General features: G+C 44.0%; 3 protein-coding genes across 3 annotated transcripts; 1 reads left to right on the top strand and 2 right to left on the bottom strand.

Annotated features, from left to right (window-relative positions):
- Positions 1 to 22: 22 nt before the first annotated feature.
- SDHAF2 (succinate dehydrogenase complex assembly factor 2) lies at positions 23 to 17394 on the top strand. The gene is made up of 5 exons (XM_053562689.1): positions 23 to 123; positions 10458 to 10681; positions 10762 to 10871; positions 16504 to 16807; positions 16914 to 17394. Exons 1-4 carry the CDS (start codon positions 88 to 90, stop codon positions 16632 to 16634), a joined length of 501 nt encoding a protein of 166 aa, XP_053418664.1. The 5' UTR covers positions 23 to 87; the 3' UTR covers positions 16635 to 16807; positions 16914 to 17394.
- Positions 3186 to 4244, bottom strand: LOC128565897 (ubiquitin-like protein ISG15). The gene is made up of 2 exons (XM_053562688.1): positions 4170 to 4244; positions 3186 to 3743 (listed from the first exon to the last, which is right to left on the bottom strand). The coding sequence occupies exons 1-2, from the start codon at positions 4170 to 4172 to the stop codon at positions 3243 to 3245; spliced, it is 504 nt and encodes a 167-aa protein (XP_053418663.1). The 5' UTR covers positions 4173 to 4244; the 3' UTR covers positions 3186 to 3242.
- On the bottom strand, positions 6472 to 7107 carry LOC128565899 (39S ribosomal protein L42, mitochondrial-like). Its single transcript, XM_053562690.1, has one exon. It carries the CDS (start codon positions 7008 to 7010, stop codon positions 6531 to 6533), a length of 480 nt encoding a protein of 159 aa, XP_053418665.1. The 5' UTR covers positions 7011 to 7107; the 3' UTR covers positions 6472 to 6530.
- Positions 17395 to 19284: the final 1890 nt, after the last annotated feature.

The raw sequence follows: 19284 nt of genomic DNA, 5'->3' as shown, positions 1-19284 counted from the left end.
CTCCGCGGCTGCTGAGGTCCTCTGGGCCCTCGGCCAGGAGTTCCCGGAAGTGGCTGGGCGGCAAGTTTCCGGTACAGGTACGGAAAAATGGCCGTGGTTACTATGTTCCAGACTCTGGTGCGGGTGAGCAGAACGGAGATTCTGTTAGGGTGTGGGGCAGTGGGGACTGAATTTTGTCTTCCTCTGTGGTCTTGGAGTCCGTGGGGACCGTCAAGCTGCCCGATAGCCAAGGGCAAGGGCAGACCTAAAGAGAAGGTCCTGCAGCTCTGGAAAGTCAGGTCGCTTCCATCCTTTGGTGAACGTCCTGTGTGCTGGTCTGGTAGTATCAGATTGAACGATCAGTCAAGGCGTGAGTCTCAGTTCTCACCTACGTCTCAGGGGGAGTTAGCCTAACTGCCTCTGGGGCGCCCCTTCTCCCTGTTCTTAAGTCTTCTTTAATGCCCTTTGTGGTTGCACAGGTTATCTTGAGCTCTTTGTTCTTTGTTTTGTTTCCTTTATAATTGACACATAATAATCGCACATGTTTCTGGGGTGCAGTGTGATGTTTCAAACATGTACATGGTATAATGTGATATCAAATCAGGTAAGTTTGCGTGTCCATCACTTCACACTTTTATCATTTTTTTTGTGGTGATAACTTTCAAGATCTTTTCTAGCTATGGTCACCCTACTATGTGATAAGATACCTGAACTTACTCTGTCTAAATGTAGCTTTGTACCAGTTGGCCGACCTACTTCTTCCTACTTATCCTACTAATCCCTCCAACCCAATCTTTATTCTTCTTTTAATATAGGCATTCACTACTGTAAACCTTCTTCTAAGTGTTGCTTTTATTGCATCGCATAATTTTTTTATATGTTGAGTTTTAGATTTTTTCGCCTCAAAGTATTTTCTAATTTCCCTTTTGATTTTTTTCTTTGGCCATGGGTTGTTCAAGAGTGTGTTGTTTAGTTTCCACGCATTTGTGAGTTTTTGAGTTTTCTTTCTGCTGTCAATTTCTAGTTTTAGTCTGTTTGGAAAATATACTTGGTATGATTTCAGTCTTAAATTTGTTAAGTTTTGTTTTGTGATGTTCCCTGTGCACTTGAGAAGAATGTGTATTCTGTTGTTGGGTGGAATGTTCTGTGTTTGTATTAGGTTCATTTGGTGTATGGTGGTGTTCAAATCCTTCATTTCCTTATTGAATTCTTTTTTTTTTTTTCCAGACAGAGTCTCACTATATCGCCCTGGGTAGAATGCAGAGTGCTGTGGCGTCACAGCTCACAGCAACCTCAAACTCCTGGGCTTAAGCGATTCTCTTGCTTAGCCTCCCAAGTAGTTGGGACTACAGCGCCTGTCACAACGCCCGGCTACTTTTTCTGTTGTAGTTGTCATTGTTGTTCAGCAGGCCCTGGCCGGGTTTGAACCCGCCAGCCCCAGGGTATGAGACCGGCGCCCTAACCATTGAGCTACGGGCGCCGAGCCTTCTTATTGAACTCTTCTCTGGATGTTCTATACATTATTGAAAGTCCAGTATTAAAATCTCCTATTAGGGCCCGCGGGGCACTCTGCGACGGACGCCAGCAGCGAACGAAGCACCGGGCTGCAGCGCCGGGCGAGGCCGCTAGGGGTGGAGGCCGGGCCGAGGAGGGGCTGGCGGTCCAGGGGCGCTCCTTCTGCAGCGGTCCCCAACCCCCCGGAAATGCCGCTGGAATCGGGTTAATGCATAATCTAGAGGCGATGTGACCGGACTTCCAAAGGGCTCGAGGCGGCGCTGGGGCTTGCTGCTGCCAGGAGGGGCCCTGCGGGCCGCGCCTGCATCCCCTCCGCAGGAACGCTGCCCGCTGTAGTCCGAACAAGGGTCGAGGTCTATGACCGCGCCCCGGTCCACCCTGACCCGGGCCTTCCGCCAGGAGGAGGGCACCTCTTGCCGCCTCATGACCTCAAGCTCGCGTCTACGCCACTCGCCCCCCTTGACGCTACTGCTCCGCCTGGTTCTGATGGGGCGGGGAGATTAGAGCCCTGCCCCGCTGAAGACCGAGGGAACGCGAGTAGGCCCCCTCACTCCAGGCAGCTGCAGGTCTCGGAGCCAGAAGCACAAGTCCAGTGGAGGATCCCGCCCTGGGGAGGGTGGGGAGGTTCAGGGAGGACCGCTGCGGTAAGGGTTGTTGCTCACACTTGGCAAGTTGGTAGCTGAAAACGGGCTGAGGCAATATCCAGGACACAGGCTGGAGCTAGGAGGCCATGCTAGGTACTCAGGCGCTGCTTCTGCACTCAGTATCTCCGACACAGTAGATGGGGGAGGGAGGGTACATGTGGAACCCCACAGACCAAAAGAGGCTTCTGTGTCTCCAGCCAAATCGTCCTGCGTGGCTACAGAGCTGAGGTCTTAGTGCTCCCACCCTGGGCCCAAGAGGTGCAGACCCTGCTGTGCCCTCTTTGTACCCATGCCCTGGCTGAGTGGCTCCTTTTTTGATAACTTGGTTTAGGGGGAAATTAGAGAAGGATGTGTCTGGTGTGCAAAGGAATGCAGCTTATACCAATTAGGGCTTCCCCATCTGGGAAAAGCCCTTCTCTCTGGACACTGTGAGCCCCAATCCAGGTGTTGCTCATCTGTGGCCATGGGCTCTCCATTAAGGGGAGCCCAGAAGGAGGTGTGCTTCATGGCCCTAGCCTTGTTCTGCATCTTGCCACAAGGTGGTGTGGATGGTTGGGACTGTCTCTACCCCTCCCTAAACCAACACAGGTGGGGCAGAGTAGGCTGATAGGGCCTGGAGGGCTGGCGGGTAGACATGCACCCCTTGCAACCCACCAAGCAGGCCCCGAGGACTCACCTCTCTACATTTCCAGGGCCTCTGGGGAGGGCCAGTCCATTCTGAGACTTGACCAGGCCTGCCCCTCCCTAAGCTATCTGCTGACTCAGGGCCCCTCAGGATGGTCTCCAGCAAATGCAACTATATTTCTTTTTCTAGAAGTTAATTTCCCACAGTGTGGGGTATCTTTTGTTATGGAGGTAGAATGTCCCTATTTTGATCCCAACAGCCTCTAACTGTGGAACCCTTGTCTCTTCATTTGGCAACCCAAGCCTGGTCACCCCAGATTGTGTTGGGTTCTCTCACCCAACCCTCCCCGAACCCCAAAGCAGGGGTGCAGGCTAGGGGTCGGACAGATGGGGCTGCTCAAGAAGGGATGATGGTGGACACAGAGGTAGGTCTTGCTCTTTGTATCCGCATTTATTTCTAGTATCAACATTTGCTCCTGGTCAGGCGCTGGTGGGGAGCCCCGCTCTACCCCCACCCCCACGCAGGCGCAGGTTCATGAACACTGTGCACAGGGGTGTGAGGCTGTACTCCCCCAGAGGGAGGTTGTCTTCCATCGGCTTCCCTTCAAAGCTCAGCCAGAATTGGTCGCTCTGCACGTGCTCCTGTAAGCACACCTTCTGCTTGAGGCTGGCCACGGTCTCCGTCAGCCGGATCTCGTAGGCAGTGCTGCGGCCCCTGTCGTTCCTCACCAGGATGCTCAGGGGGTTGTCACAGCTCTGCACCACCAGCAGGACTGTGCTGCCAGGGCCCAGGCCCTGGCTGACAAGGGGGACCTTGTCCTGCAGTGCCACACCACTTGGGTGAATGACTAGGCGTTGCTGGAAGGTGTGTATACCCATCTTCTGGGTGATCTGCTGCTTCAAATCTGACACCAGTGTAGAGTTGGTCAGGGGCACCTGGAACTCCTGGCCCCCCAGCATCTTCACCTTCAGGTCCCAACCCTGGAGGTATCACAGGGGTTCAGAGATATTGACAAGAGTCAAGGGGCCCCAGCATGCAAGGCATTGGCTACAGGGCCAGCTCCTACGCCCAGGGACAATGCTCCCTTTCATCTGTTCTCTCCACCCATCTGGAGAGGGACCCCAGGTGCAGGAGGTACAGAGGGGCCATTTCTAGAAGAAAAACTAGCTTCTCACAGCAGTGTCGTTCCTCTCTTCACCTGCTAAAATGCCCCTCAGTACTCTGCCCTAGGGGGCCTCAGAGCCTCTACTTTCCAAGACCCAGACCTTCCTTCAGGAGGCTGGCCCTCCTCATATTTAGGACCTGGGCAAGCTCTGAGCTTTTTGGCTCTCACTGCACTGCTGGGGTGGGGGAGGAAATTCTACTGGAATAGAACCCATCTGCCGCCCACCTGTCAGATCACTTACCATGGCTGTGAGCTGTGGTCTTCCTCTGGCTGCCTTCAGCCTTGTTCAGTCCTTGGTCTTCCTCTGGCTGCTTTCAGCCTCGTTCAGTCCTGTTACATAGGCTTGAGCAAAACACGTCAGGGGGCATGCCCAGAGAGACTGCACCAGTGGCCAAATGCTACTTCAGTTTCAGTTTCCTTTTCTCTTAGAATCTACCGCCCCACCCCCAGCCAATGAAGAAACAAAACAAAATGACAGAGCCACAGTGGCATGCAGAAGTGGGAAGCCCAGGGTCTCAAAGGGATGGCCAGGGACACAGGATAGTGCCCTCTGCCCCTCTCAGTGCCCCAGAAAGCCCCTAAATATCCAGCACTTCAGATTCCTTACAAGATACACTACAGTCATAGTAACATAAACTAATGATTGGAAACTTTCATTTTCCATTTACCAGTTTGCAAAATTGGGAAACTTGGAAAATATTTGCATGGTTAATTCAGAAACAAAATAGTCGTAACTCAAACTACCTGGAGATAACCACGACTAGGTAAGGACAGTATTTGTTCAAATTGTTTTTTGCTGGAAAAAAAACTTTCTTTTTTTTTTAATTTTTTTTTGAAAAAAATACTTTCTACAAAAATAAACTCATGTACCCTATTGAGAAATTTGGATGAGTGCAGTGGCTCACACCTCTACTCCCAGCACTTTGGGAGGCTGAGGTGGGAGGATTGCTCCACCCCAGGAGTTTGAGGCTCTAGTGAGCTATGATGACATCATTGTACTCTAGCCCAGGCAGCAGAGCAAGACCATGTCTTAAATTATTTTTTTAATTGAAAAAAAAAAAAAAAAGTACAAAACTGAAAAAAAACAACCCTGATCTTATTCTCACCATTTTGTAACCTGCTTAATTCATGTAAGTGTATTATAAACATCTTTCTATGCTAATGAATACATTTATACACACAAACTTAATGTGTTGCTGTTTCTCCTTTTAGTTCTGCCAATATTTGCTTCATATATTTGGGTGCTTTCATGTTGGGTGCATATACAGGGTGGCCATAAAGTTAGTGTGCAGTTTAAATAGTTGTAATTATATTTGTAATTGTTTTTTTCTTTGAGACAGAGTCTCATTATGTCGCCCTCAGTAGAGTGCCGTGGTGTCATCCATTGAGCTGGGTTCGAACCTGTCAGCATCGGTGTATGTGACCGGCACCCTACCCACTGAGCTTTGGGCATCGCCTATATTTATTATTGTTATAAATTGTTATGCTTACCTGGTAAATTGAGCCTTTTTTCATTATATGTCTGTTTTTATGTCTTGTGACAGTTTTTCACTTAAAGTCTATTTTGTCTGATAAGTATATGGCTATCCCTGCCCTCTTTTGGTTACCATTTGTATGGATTATTGTTTTTCATCCTTTCACTTTTGGTGTGTGTGTGTACTTTAAATCATTTCTAGATTAATAGCCGGGCGTTGTGGCGGGCGCCTGTAATCCCAGCTACTCGGGAGGCTGAGGCAAGAGGATCGCTTAAGCCCCAGGAGTTGGAGGTTGCTGTGAGCTATGTGAGGCCACGGCACTCTACCGAGGGCCATAAAGTGAGACTCTGTCTCTACCAAAAAAAAAAAAAAAATCATTTCTAGATTACTTACCAATACTTAATACAGTGTAAATACTATGTAAAGAATTGTTGCTCAGTCCCTGTAGCTCAGTGCCTAGGGCACCAGCCACAAACAGTGGGGCTGGCGGGTCTGAACCCCGCCCGGCCTGCCAAACAACAGTGACAACTACAACAAAAAAATAGCAGAGCATTGGGGCAGGCGCCTGTAGTCCCAGCTGCTTGGGAGGCCAAGGCAAGAGAATCTCTTAATCCCAAGAATTTGAGGTTGCTGTAAACTATGAGGTGAGGATACTGTACCGAGGGCAACATAGTGAGACTCTGTCTCAAAAAACATTGTTAAACTGTATTTGTTTTTATTGGTATTATTATTTTTTTGAGACAGGGTCTCAGTTTTCGGCACAGGCTAGAGTGAGGTGGCATCAGCCTAGCTATCTCATAGCAACCTCAAACTCTTGGGCTCAAGTGATCACCCACCTTGGTCTACCAGAGTGCTAGGATTACAGGTGTGAGCCACTGCACCTGACAAAAAAAAAATCTTATAATAACCTATTCTAAGCTGCTATCAACTTAATTTACATTGCATATCAAATTTCTGCTCTTTTTACTCCCCCCATTTTATGTTATTGTGGTCAAAATTATATCTTTTTATGCTGTATATCAAATTCTTATAGTTATATTTATTTTATTTTATTTTTTTATACAAAAAGGCATTTTATTATTATTTTACTATATAACATATTAATGAATATACCACATTGCATTTTCTCAAATGCCATCTGAGGCACATTTTTCTCCGATTCCCCGGAAAACCTTAGTATCATCTGTCTTTGGAGGATTCAGTTTCTTACGACGAGTGTGATACTGTCCACGAGGATACCAACGGTGCTTAGTAGTAAAGAACATTTTGCTAAGTTGTTCTATCATGGGTCCTTGTTCAAGGTGTTCACTTTTTTCTGTTAATCTGGTTTTCAGCACTTGATCATGTCTTTCTTCATTATTACACACAGGATCTGGTAGAGGAATAGGTTTTGTGTGTTCATATGGAATGTCCACAGAAGGATGGTAGCATACTATTGTCCTGCCATCAGATGTCAAAGCAAGCTCCACTTTGCAATTATAGTCATCTGGTAGAGAAGAATATGTAGATTTATGACAAACACAATATAAAGCTCCATTTTGGATTGGAAATAAATGTTTTAAGATACTTCTCTTTGATATCACCCATTTTAGTGCTGCTCCAGCCATGGTGTATCAAGATACTTATGAAAAAAGATGTTTTGAAGAAACACTGCTTTTAAAATCTGCTTCTAGGAAAAATCAGTTTTCATCCCTTGACAGTGCTTCACCGTGAGCCCGCCATCTTGTTTCAATCAGTTATATTTATTTTAATACTTTGTCTTTAACTTCTATACCAAAATTAAAAGTGATTTGCATACCGTTGTTAGACTGTTATCGTATGCTGCATTATGTTTGCCTTTGCCAGTGAGATTTATATTTTTATACATGTGTGCTTACGTGTTGTTGTCTAGCATCCTTTCATTTCTACAGCAAGGATTCACTTTAGCCTTTCTTATGAGGCAGTTCTGGAAGTGATGAACTCCCTAGCTTTTGCTTAGCTGAGAAAGTCTTTTATTTCTCTACGTTTCTGAAGGACAGTTTTGCTGGATGTAGTATATTTGGTTGGCATTGTTTTCCTCTCAGAATTTTTTTTTTTTTTTTTTTGAGACAGCAACCCAGATTATATTCCATTATAAGTTTCCGGCAATAATTTCTTTAATGCAACTCATAACATTGTTACACAATTCCTGGGACTTATGGATCTTCACCACACCCAATATAGTTTCATTTCTAGAATACTACCTTGAAACTAACAGAAAAAAGTGAGTGAAATTCAGAACTATCAGCACGCCTAGCTTTTTCTGACATTTTGCAAGTTGATTATAATGTGTCTCAGTGTGAACTTCTTGGGGTTTCTGCTCGTTATGAATCTAGATGCCCATTCTTTCCCCAAATTTGGAAAGTTTTTGGCTATTATTTCTTCAAATACTCTTTCTTCCCCTTTTGTCTCTTTTTTGGGACTCCCATAATATGTATATTGATCTCCTTGAAGATGCCCCACATGTCCCTTAGGCTTTCTTCACTCTTTTCTTTTTTTTTTTTTTTTTTTACTCCTCTTATTGGGTAATTTCAAATGACCTGTTTTGAGTTTGCCAACTTTTTCTTTTGCTTGATCAAGTCTGCTATTGAATCCCTCTAATGAATTTTTCAGTTAGTTATTGTATTCTTCAATTCCAAAATTTGTTTGGCTCTTACTTTTTCCGTTTTTTTGTTGATATTCTCATTTTGTTCAAGCATTACTTTCCTGAGCTTGTTGAACATCTTTATTATGGTTATTTTTAATTCTTTGTAAGATATTCTTATACTTCTTTTTCTTTAAAGTTATTTCATGGAGATTTATTTTGTTTCTATAATTGGACTGTTTCTCTGTTTGTGTACCATGTAACTGCACCGATTACTTTTTCCGTTTTTTTGTTGATATTCTCATTTTGTTCAAGCATTACTTTCCTGAGCTTGTTGAACATCTTTATTATGGTTATTTTTAATTCTTTGTAAGATATTCTTATACTTCTTTTTCTTTAAAGTTATTTCATGGAGATTTATTTTGTTTCTATAATTGGACTGTTTCTCTGTTTGTGTACCATGTAACTGCACCGAAATTCATACATTTTCAAATCTCTTCCAGTCTCTATGGCAGGCGTCCTCAAACTGAGGCCCGTGGGCCACATGAAGCGGTGTGAATTGTATTTGTTCCTGTTTTGTTTTTTACTTCAAAATAAGATATGGGCAGTGTGCATAGGAATTTGTTCATAGTTTTTTTTGTTTTTTTTTTAACTATAGTCTGGCCCTCCAACAGTCTGAGGGGACAGTGAATTGGTCCCCTGTTTAAAAAGTTTGAGGACCCCTGCTCTATGGCATGTCTTCATACTGATGATTGATTTTCACTGATCAAACTGGTTAGAGATTCTGAGGGCCTCTCAATCCTTTTCTGCGAATGTGTCTTCTCTGTATTTGTAGGTATAAATTTCCAGTTAAAGGGATTTGCTAGTTTCCTTTTCAGGAGCTCGTAATTTTTTGTTTCTTGTGGTATCTCTCTGTAATACTGCAGTTTCTCTCTGGCTGCAAGTCAGCCAGTTCTCTTATTCAGAAGGGCCTCCAGACTTCTGGAGTGGGCCAGGTCAGTGCTCCAAGCTGGGCAAAACAGAAACCAGTCTCCAGGTAGCTCCCCAAAATGTCACTGCCGCAAGGAAAGTCCACCAAGCAGTGTTGGCCTTTTCCTGCTGTAGGAGTCCTCTGGATCAGCAGCAGACCACTCAGCTCTTTTGTTCTCAGTGCTCCCCAAGCATCTTGAGTATGGTAGGTCCTGTCAAGTGTATCAAGGCAGAAATCAGTCCCGTGGGCAGCCTCCTGAAAAGCCGGAACATTGGATGCATACACCAATGCATTCCCTCCCCAGGGAGAAGCGGAGAGGTATGGGTTTTCTCCTGCTTGTTCCACACTGAGCCAGGGATGGGCACTATGATTAAGTGAGTGCTTGCTAGTCCAAACTGTCAACTTTTTTTTTTGTTTTGTTTTTGAGATAAGTCTCTCATTTTTTGTTGCCCTCAGAACAGTGCTATGGCATCACAGCTCACAGCAACCTCAAACTCTTGGGCTCAAGCGATGCTCTTGTCTCAGCCTCTCAAGAAGCTGGGACTACAGGTTCCTGCCACAAGGCCTGGCTATTTTTTTTTTTTTTTTTTTTTTTTGAGAGACGAGGTCTCACTCTGGCTCAAGCTGTTCTTTAACTCGTGAGGTCAGGCAGTCACCCGTGTGAGCCTCCATACCTGGCCCAAACTGTCACTTTTGTTCTCTATTGTTCTCAACATGGTGCCCTCTCCTGCCAGCACTTAGATTCAGGCAAAACAGAAACCAGCTCCTTGGGTAACCACCCCTCCCCCCCAAAGTCTGAACATTGGACATACTTTTCAGTTTTCTCTTTCCCTTCCCAGGTAGACCTGGGAGCTGGGAGTTTTCTCATGATCATGAGCCAGGGTGGAGGTGGAGGGACTGTGGCGAGTGTTTTGCCCTCATCTGGGGTGCAGGAGCTTCTTGACTGGCGTTTGGGTTGCTCACAAAGGGAATTAGTCTATGTATTCTTGTTGAGTCAGTGTCTTTATCACAGAGAGAAAGGTTCCTATCTACCATTCTACCATCTTGCTGAAGTTACCACCTTCACATTGTATCTTGATAAAGTTCCCCTTCTCTAGATTGAGAGCCCTTGGGGGACTTAGGGACTATGTTATCTGTATGCTCAGGGTTTGTAGGTGAGGGAACAGAATACAAACTATACTGTATGAATTTAAAGAGAATGTAAAGAGAAGAGAAATTATTTCTGTTGGATTTATTTCAGGAAAGGCACTGGTTAAGAACACATTTGCAGTTAAGATTGGGTTCAATCCTAACTACAGTTACTATTTCAATGATTTTGGTTTGAAGTTGTTTAATCTCTCTGAGCCTCTGTTACCTTGGCTGTAAAGGAAAACCAACTTCTTAAAGACTAAATGAGATTGAACGCATTTAGCACCTACTAAACATTGAGTAAATGACAGTGATGATAGTTGTTATTATAAAGATACTTGTCATTTGTTTTAGGTGCTTGTTCCATCCAGGCACAGCCTATTTTCTCCTTTGCTCAGCGTGACATCATTCAGACGCTTCTACAGAGGTGACAGCCCAGCAGATTCCCAAAAAGACATGATTGAAATCCCTTTACCTCCGTGGCGGGAGAGAACTGATGAATCCATAGAAACCAAAAGAGCCCGCCTGCTCTATGAGAGCAGAAAGAGGGGCATGTTGGAAAACTGCATTCTCCTTAGGTATGGAGCTATGAGTCTTATTATCACTTCATTTTGGTTAGAGACAGCCTTTTCAGCCTCTTTCTCTTTCTTATTTTTAGCCTTTTTGCTAAAGAACATCTGCAGTGTATGACAGAGAAGCAGCTGCACCTCTACGATCGCCTGATTAATGAGCCCAGTAACGACTGGGATATTTACTACTGGGTCACAGGTACTGGGCATGGTAAACAGCATAATGTGAAAATAGGGGACTTAAGCTCATTTGAGTCTGGAATTATATCCTAGACAATTTCATTTCTTTTATCCATGAAATACATACTCAACTTAAACACTGTTCAGATTTTTCCAAAGTATGCAAAAATTTGTTTTCTTAATTTAATTTCTTTGTTTCCAAGGTAAAATAGAGACCTATCTGTTTCACTTAAGCAAAAAGGGAATCTAGTGGAAGGGTATGTGAAGTTCACCATTTCAAAGGTTGAAGAAGCACCAGGCAAGGAATGGAGTGGGACCAGACAGCTCTATAAGTCTGTGTCTCATAAGGTTGCTGTCAAGTAAGGTGCCAGCCTATGATCTGGAGACTCATCTAGAGAAGGATCTGGTTTCAAGTTTATTCTGGTGTTGGCAGAATTCAGTTCCTCACAGGCTGCTTGACTGAGGTCCTCAGTTCCTTGTTAGCTGTTGCTTAGAGGCCATGTCCTGTTTTTTTGTCACAAAGACCTCTCCCACACACAGCTTGCCACCATCAAAGCATGCAAATTGAGAAGGCAATAGAGAGAGTCTACTTAGCAAGGTAGAAGTCACAATGTTTTGTAACCTAATCACAAAAGTAACAATTTGTTATCTTTACCATATTCTATTGGTTAGAACCAGGTCACTAAGTATAGCCCACACTCGGGAAGTAGATTGCTCAGGGACATGATACCAGAAAGTAGAGATCATTAGGGGCCATACTGGGGGCCTGCTACAGTCAATGGTTTGTAGTTGGCATATTTTGTTGATTTATACCTAGGTATTTCATATGTTTGGGTTCTATTATAAATGGTACTTTAAAAGATGTCAATTTCTAATTATTTATTGCTAGAATATAGAAGTATAATTGACAGTACAAAATATTGGCTTTGTATACTGGGGCCTTGCTAAACTCAGAAGCCTTTTTTATTTTATTTATTTATTTATTTTATTTTTGTGCGGTTGTCATTGTTGTTTAGCTGGCCCGGGCCAGTTTTGAACCCAGCCTTGGAGTATGTGGCTGGTGCTGTAACCACTGTGCTGTGGGCACCAAGCCTAGAAGGCTTTTTAGATTGTTTGGTATTTTCTATATAGACATTTGTGTCATTGGTAAATTGAGGCAGTTTTCTTTATTCCTCTCCAATCTATGTGCCTTTTTAATCTTTTATTTTTCTTATTTGCCCTCCAGGACCTATAGCTTACGGTTGAATGGTTGTGGCAAGAGTAGGCATCTTTGCCATATTCCTAATGTTTGGTGAAAAGTATTTCATATCTCTCTCACTCACGCGCGTGCTCTCTCTCTCTCTCTCTCTCTCGCTCGCTCGCTCTTTATTTATTTATTTTTTTTTTGATGAAACAGGCTCTCACTGTATTTCCAGGCTAGTCTCTATGTCTGTGTGTAGTTTTTTGTTTTTTGTTTTTTTGAGACAGAATCTAACTCTGTTGCTTTGGCTATGGTGCCATGGTGTCAGCATAGCTCACAGCAACCTCAAACTCCTGGGTTCAAATGATTCTCCTGCCTTAGCCTCCCTAGCACCTGGGACTACAGGTGCCTGCCATAATGCCCGACTAATTTTTTCTTTATTTACAAGACACTGGATCTCTCTCTTGCCCAGGCTGGTCTTGAGCTCCTGAGTTCAAGGAATCTTCCACCTTGGCCTCCCAGAGTGCTAGGATTATTGGCATGAACCACTGTTCCCTGTGTATTTTTTATTATTTTACTTATTATCTCCACTGTTGGCTTATTATTTATATATCTATAATTTTTTTCAATAATTGCCTTAGGGTTTACAGTCTACATCTTTACTTTTGCTTATTTTACTTATTTATTTATTTATTTTTTTTTGTAGACATAGAGTCTCACTTTATGGCCCTCGGTAGAGTGCCATGGCATCACACAGCTCACAGCAACCTCCAACTCCTGGGCTTAAGCGATTCTCCTGCCTTAGCCTCCCGAGTAGCTGGGACTACAGGCGCCCGCCACAACACCCAGCTATTTTTTGGTTGCGGTACAGCTGGGGCTGGGTTTGAACCCGCCACCCTCAGTATATGGGGCCGGCGCCTTACCGACTGAGCCACAGGCGCCGCCCCCCTTATTTATTTATTTATTTGCAGTTTTTGGCCAGGGCTGGGTTTGAACCCACCACCTCTGGCATATGGGGCTGGTGCCCTTCCCCTTTGAGCCACATGCGCTGCCCATATTTTTATTTTTTTCAGTCTACCTCTTTACACATCTTCCAGAAACATTACATAGCTTTGTAACGTTTATCTTCCAGAAACATTACATAGCTTTGTATATAATGTAAGAACTTTACGACAGTATACTCTGATTTCTCCCGTCTTTTGTATTATTGTTGTCATACTTTTTGCTTTTACCTATATGCCTATACTACATCTCTCCTCTTACTTTGGACAGTTATCTTTAGAACATTAAAATGAGGAATAGTATGCAAAATGCATTTTATATTTATCTTCATTTTAACCATTTCCGGAGATCATGGTACCATATTGATCTTTCTGTCTGGTACCATATTTCTGATTCCGTATGCATGAAGAACTTTCTTTAACACTTGTCATGGTAGGCTGGGTGCGGTGGCTCATGCATGTAATCCTGGCAGTCTGGGAGGCCCAGGTGAGTGGATTACCTGAGCTCACGAATTTGAGACCAGCCTGAGCAAGAGTGAGACCCTATCTCTAAAAAAAAGCTTTGGTTTTTTCCTTTTGAAAGAGATTGTCACTGGATGTAGAATTCTTGGTTTACAATATTTTTTCTTTCAGCACTTTAAATGGACATATTTCTATCCTAGGATGTTAGCACAATAGAGGTCAAGTCATTCTGGTCAGGAATTAATTGACCTGGATTTGGGTTTTGTGATTGCTTTGGGTGCCTTCAGTGTACCACCAGCTTTAAATCCCTCCAGTGTTACTATGTGCTGTTTTCTGGTTTACATAGTTTCTGACAAGAGGTCTAGGTGTATCTTTGTTCCTTTGTATGTAATGTATCTATTCTTGCTGAATGTTTTCAGTGTTTTATCTTTGGTTTCTAACTTGTTTGAATATGAATATGAATATGTCTAAGTATTTGTTTTGGTATATATTCTGCTTTCTTGCTTGGAGTTTTCTGGGCATTTGGGGTCCTTTTTTTTTTTTTTGAGACAGGGTTACAGTATAGTGTTAAGGTCATAGGTTGCTGCAGCCTCCAGCTCCTGAGCTCAAGTGATCTTCTTGCCTTCAGCCTCCTGAGTAGCTGGGACTATAGGCTCCTGCCACAACACCTGGCTATTTTTAGAGGTGGAGTCTTGGTCTAGCTCAGGTTGGTCTCGAACTTGTGAATGCAGGCAATCTGCCTGCCTTGGCCTCCCAGAGGGCTGGGATTACAGGTGTGAGCCCCTGTGCCCGGCTCCTGTTTTGTTTTATTTTTGAGACAGTCTCACTCCATTGCCCTGGGTAGAGTGTTGTGGCGTCAGCCTAGCTCACAGCAACCTCAAAAACTCCTGTGCTCAAGTGATCCTCCCTAGTAGGATCCTCCTGAGTGATCCTCCTCAGCCTCCTGAGTAGCTGGGACTATAGGCACCTGCCATAATGCCCAGCTAGTTTTTCTGTTTTTACTAGAGATAGGGTCTTGCTCTTGCTCAGGCTGGTCTGGGAACTTATAAGCTCAGGCAGTCCCCCGACCTGGACCTCTTACAGTGCTAGGATTACAGGCATGAGCCGCTGTGCCCAGCCAATTTTATTTTTTTAGAGACAGGCTCTCGCTATTGCCCAGGCTAATCTCCAATCTCTGCGCTCAAGCGGTCCTTCTACCTAGGCCTCTTGTAGTTTTAAGTGTGAGCTACTGTGCCGGACCTTGGTTCTGTATGTCTTTGATTATTGTTGAAAAATTCTTAGCCATTATCTCTTCTACTTTATTCTCTCTTCCTTTTCCTTCTGAGATTCTGATTACACTTAGGTTAAACCATTTAATATTGTCCCACAGCTTTTGGATTCTCTGTTTTGAGTTTTTTACTCTTTTCTCTTTGTCATTTTGGGTAATTTGTATTGGTTAATATCTGTTGCCTATCTTCACTTGATTATATCAGATCTCATGAAATCATGAGACCATTCTGCATAACTGCTACTGTATTTTTATGGTCAGCATTTCCATTTGATTTTTCCAGTTCCTCATCTGTTCATACATTTTTGTCTGCTTGTCTAATAATTTGAACATCTGGGTCATTCCTGAGTGAGACCTTGTCATTAATAATATAAGATACATTTTTTTAAAAAATTAGCTGAATTTTTCTTACCCATTTATATGATACACAGTGCCCTATCTCTCTGTGCTCCGTCACAGGTGAGCAAGTGCTCATGTCCAGGTGCTCTCTTTCCTTAGCTTTTCCTATTGCACTATAACCCCACATCTCTGATAACTTTAAGAAAAGTCATGATATTTGTAGTTTATCTGGCTTTTTCTTTCTTTTCTTTTTGAGACAGAGTCTCAAGCTATCACCCTCAGTAGAGTGCTGTGGCGTCACAGCTCACAGCAACCTCAAACTCTTGGGCTTAAGTGATTCTCTTGCCTCAGCCTCCCAAGTAGCTGGGACTACCGGCGCCTGCCACAACGCCCAACTGTTTTTTTTGTTGCAGTTGTCATTGTTGTTTTAGCTGGCCTGGTCGAACCTGCCAGCCTCAGTGTATGTGGCTGGTGCCCTACTCACTGAGCTACAGGCGCTGCCTATCTGGCTTTTTCTTGTTGTAAAGGTGAATATAATATTCTTTCCAACTTTCTGCTATCTAGGAGAAAGCCAAAATCTCTTTGGTCTTGTTTTGATCATTATGAAAAAGTGGAACACTCACTAGATGCCAGACCCTATGCTGATTAAGGGGAAAGAATCTGACTTGGTTTTGAGGAATTCCCTTTTCTGGCATGGTGTTTAGTCTTGACTGAAAGGTGATTCCGGAGCACATTGCCTAGGCTTTGCCAGCGGGAGGCTTTGCTTGTAATTGGTGTCTGAAGTGAGCGTGTCAGGGTGGAAGGAGAGAAAGGTCAGAGAGGAGGCTTGCATTCTCATTTCTTCAAACTCAGTGCCCATCCACTTAAATCTGGTTGCCCAGGTTCATGTCAATTCTGTATGACTCATATGCTTCCCCTTAATTTATTTTTACTTAAGTTTCCTTATTAGTTTCTGTTACTTACCACCATGGACCTCTGACTGATAAGGAAAACAGGGCTCTTATCTCAGGAAACTTGAAGATTAGAAGGAAAAACCAAATACCTAAAAAACAAACAAAATGTCAAAGGCAAAGCAAAATAGTACAGCCAGCATTGTGCAGGCCAGGGGCCAGCAGACTTGTTCATAAAGAACTATATAGTAAATATTTGGTCTTTTGCCACTACCCAGTTCTGCCATTGTAACACAAAAGCAGCTGTGGGTGATCTGTAAATTATTGAGAGAGGCTGATCCAATAAGACCACGTACAAATGCAGGCTGACATGTTTTGCCAATCCATGGTATCGGCTTACCATGTATATTTAAAAGAAAGATGGAGCTGCGTGTCTACCAAGTTTTAAGATCCTTACACCTTAGCATTGACTGACTATGGCATAATTCTTTCTGTCCATTCTTCTCTTGCAGAAGCAAAACCTGCCCCAGAAATATTTGAAAATGAAGTCATGGCACTGCTGAGAGACTTTGCTAAAAACAAAAACAAAGAGCAGAGACTGCGTGCCCCAGATCTCGAATACCTCTTTGAAAAGTCAGGTTGAGCTGCACCACTATTTGCCATGGGGTTCAATCTGTGGACGGTAACTGCTTATGATGGACACTTGCACTGGCTTCCTGCTTCTCTTTAGACACTCAGGTCCTCTCTGCCCCAGACCATTGGTCCTGCCTCAAGTGATGGACATACTTCTCCTTCAGGGCATACATGTAAAGTATGGTGTGACTCACTCTCCTAGTTTTTTTTTTTTTTTTTTTGGCCGGGGCTGGGTTTGAACCCGCCACCTCTGGCATATGGGACCGGCGCAGTACTCCCTGAGCCACAGGCGCCGCCCACTCTCCTAGTTTTTTGATCAGTGGTTTGCAGACTTGACTGCTTTGTCTGGCTGCTAGCCATGGCGGCAGGTTACCACAAGAGGGCACTATAAGGGAAGCAATTATGCTTGCTCATTGAGCTTACTGCGCTCATTGCTTCAGCCCCAAGTGTGCTCAAAGAAAAGAGGCAGCCAGCTGTGTGTGCTATACAGAAGGCTGCTTTCCCTCCCCCCTCACTGACCCACCTCCAGTCGCCCAAAGCTTTGTTACAGTGAAACTCCCCCCCCCCCCATGGTTCTTTCCACCAAAGGAAGCTGATCCCAGCCCCCGAGCTACATCCTTAAAAGGCACAGCAGGCAGAATGAGGGCGCAGGTGGGAGTGGTGTGGGCATGCTGCTACCAGTCAACATCTTCATCATCAGGTTCTCTTTGAAATGTGCACTTTGTAAATTGAAAGATAATTAAATATTAAAGAATACTGAAGAAAGGAAATTTACAATTCCCCATCCTTCACAATTAACTTTAATTTTGTCTATTGTCATATAACCCATAGTCCCGTGTTTATAGGGTTTTACAAGGCTGCAATCATAGGTATTATTTCTGTGTAGCACTGTAGCAAACTTCTCCCCTCATTTTGACAGTCCTCACAATATTTTAATTGACTAAATAATAATACATAAGAAATAGTATGTTAGAATGAATTAGGTGCAAGTGTTTAGCTCTAGGGCTGGGAAAGTTCTACAAAGGCTAGCCAGAATTGACAAGCAGGTGGTTGGTGATGGCAGGAGCTATACTCGGGAGGAAGGGGATGTGTCCAGAGTTTCCACAGAGCCTTCTGATGGTTCCCATGTGCCCTTCAGCATCCCTAGCTAAGCAGGGAAGGGAAGAGAACTTTATGTTCTCTTTATGTTCTCACAGCTAAAGCCTTGTAGCTCTCCTATAGACAAGTGGTGTTTTATAGATAAGAAAGTGGGCTCAGAGAGAGTAAGTAATTTGTCCAAGATCAAGTAGCTATTTAGTCAAAACCCCAGAATTTAGTATAGCTCCATCTGCTTCCAAAGCTCCTGAGCTTTCTATTAGAACACACTACTGTTGGAAATTTAGTAGAAATCTATGCTTAGAAAAGTATCGCAAAGAAACTTGACAGCGCTGAGATCCGATCTCTGCATCATGTAGTGAGTAGGAGTCTGCAAGGTGCATTTGACCCAGAGTCCCAGCCAAGATCTGAATTTGGCCGACCATTGAAGCTCTTGTAAGTGAAGAAGCAGTGCAGTGCACTGGCTATGAGTTCAGATCCTGGCTCCATTGTTTACCTGTTGGATAAAAAAAAAAAGAGTTGAGCCTTTTCCTCATATATAATTGGGGATGATAATGTTCCCTGTCTCAACTAGGTGGTAAGATGAGGTGAGATAAAACACACAAAGCTCTTACATGGTACCACCGCACAGTATGCATTCAGAAGATGTGAATGTCAGCATTGGGTCATGACCTCAGTCTGAGATTTAAAACCTGTCCCTAACAGTTTGCCTGGCATGTTAGTGAGGTCACCATAGCAATATGCAGGGCAGTCTCATATGCAGGTTAGAAAGCTGAGCCTGTTAAAGTAACCATGGAGCATCTTACTGGCTGGTGAAGACAAGAGAGAATAGAGAGAAAACAGACCCTGGTGATGAGACCTTTGATGGAAAAATCTAGCACTCTCCTCTGAGCAAGGAATGGGATTGAGACTCAGGAGGCAGCAGCAGGGCAGACGTCACTCTGGGAGCTTACTGAAAATGCTGGCGGTTCTTTGGGGCTGCATTTGATGTGCTGTGGGGAGAATGTTAAACAGGCAGGAGAGTTTATATATAGAAATATATCTGGACTGTAAGAAGTGCACGTGAATCGGGCAGTGACTTACCCATTTATTCTGTGCACGTTATGCAACAAACCCCAGTAGCCAAGTATGCAGTTAGGACTATGTCCCTGCCTAGGGTTTGATCCCTTCTTACCCTGATTTTGTCTTATTTAACAAAATGTTTAGCTGCTGCCACTTTCACCTGGAATGGCATGCCTCTAAAGGAATTGTTTTCCTCCCAGACTGCTGGCTTATGTCATCTTTGAAAGTGAGGGATCTTGCTAACTTCACCTGCTCAGTGTCAGACCCAGGGGTGCTATGTAAACAGTTTTTCCCTTTATTAGGCATCAAGTAAAACTAGGCTGGCCACAGTGCATTTTTTAAAAATTAATAAACATATAGCAAGAGCCAGCAATCTCCCCCGCCCCCCCCCCTCAAGGATCCATGATGAACAGAAGCTAGACTCATTCCTTTCCCTTTGATACATCACTGTTCACTGACCTCATTCAGAGCCTGCGTGGGGCAGATGAGCGTCTGGCCCTGCC

This window comes from Nycticebus coucang, chromosome 14 (genome assembly GCF_027406575.1).
Source record: "Nycticebus coucang isolate mNycCou1 chromosome 14, mNycCou1.pri, whole genome shotgun sequence".
NCBI classification, from domain to species: Eukaryota; Metazoa; Chordata; class Mammalia; order Primates; family Lorisidae; genus Nycticebus; species Nycticebus coucang.
This window is presented reverse-complemented; position numbering and strand designations above follow the sequence as displayed.

Bases quoted from the DNA above. Each gene is read 5' to 3' on its own strand.
- SDHAF2 (XM_053562689.1), top strand. From the start codon at position 88: ATGGCCGTGGTTACTATGTTCCAGACTCTGGTGCGG. The intron at 10,682-10,761 runs GTATGGAGCTAT...TCTTATTTTTAG, and splicing joins GAAAACTGCATTCTCCTTAG to CCTTTTTGCTAAAGAACATC. The intron at 10,872-16,503 runs GTACTGGGCATG...CTTCTCTTGCAG, and splicing joins TATTTACTACTGGGTCACAG to AAGCAAAACCTGCCCCAGAA.
- LOC128565899 (XM_053562690.1), bottom strand. From the start codon at position 7,010: ATGGCTGGAGCAGCACTAAAATGGGTGATATCAAAGAGAAGTATCTTA.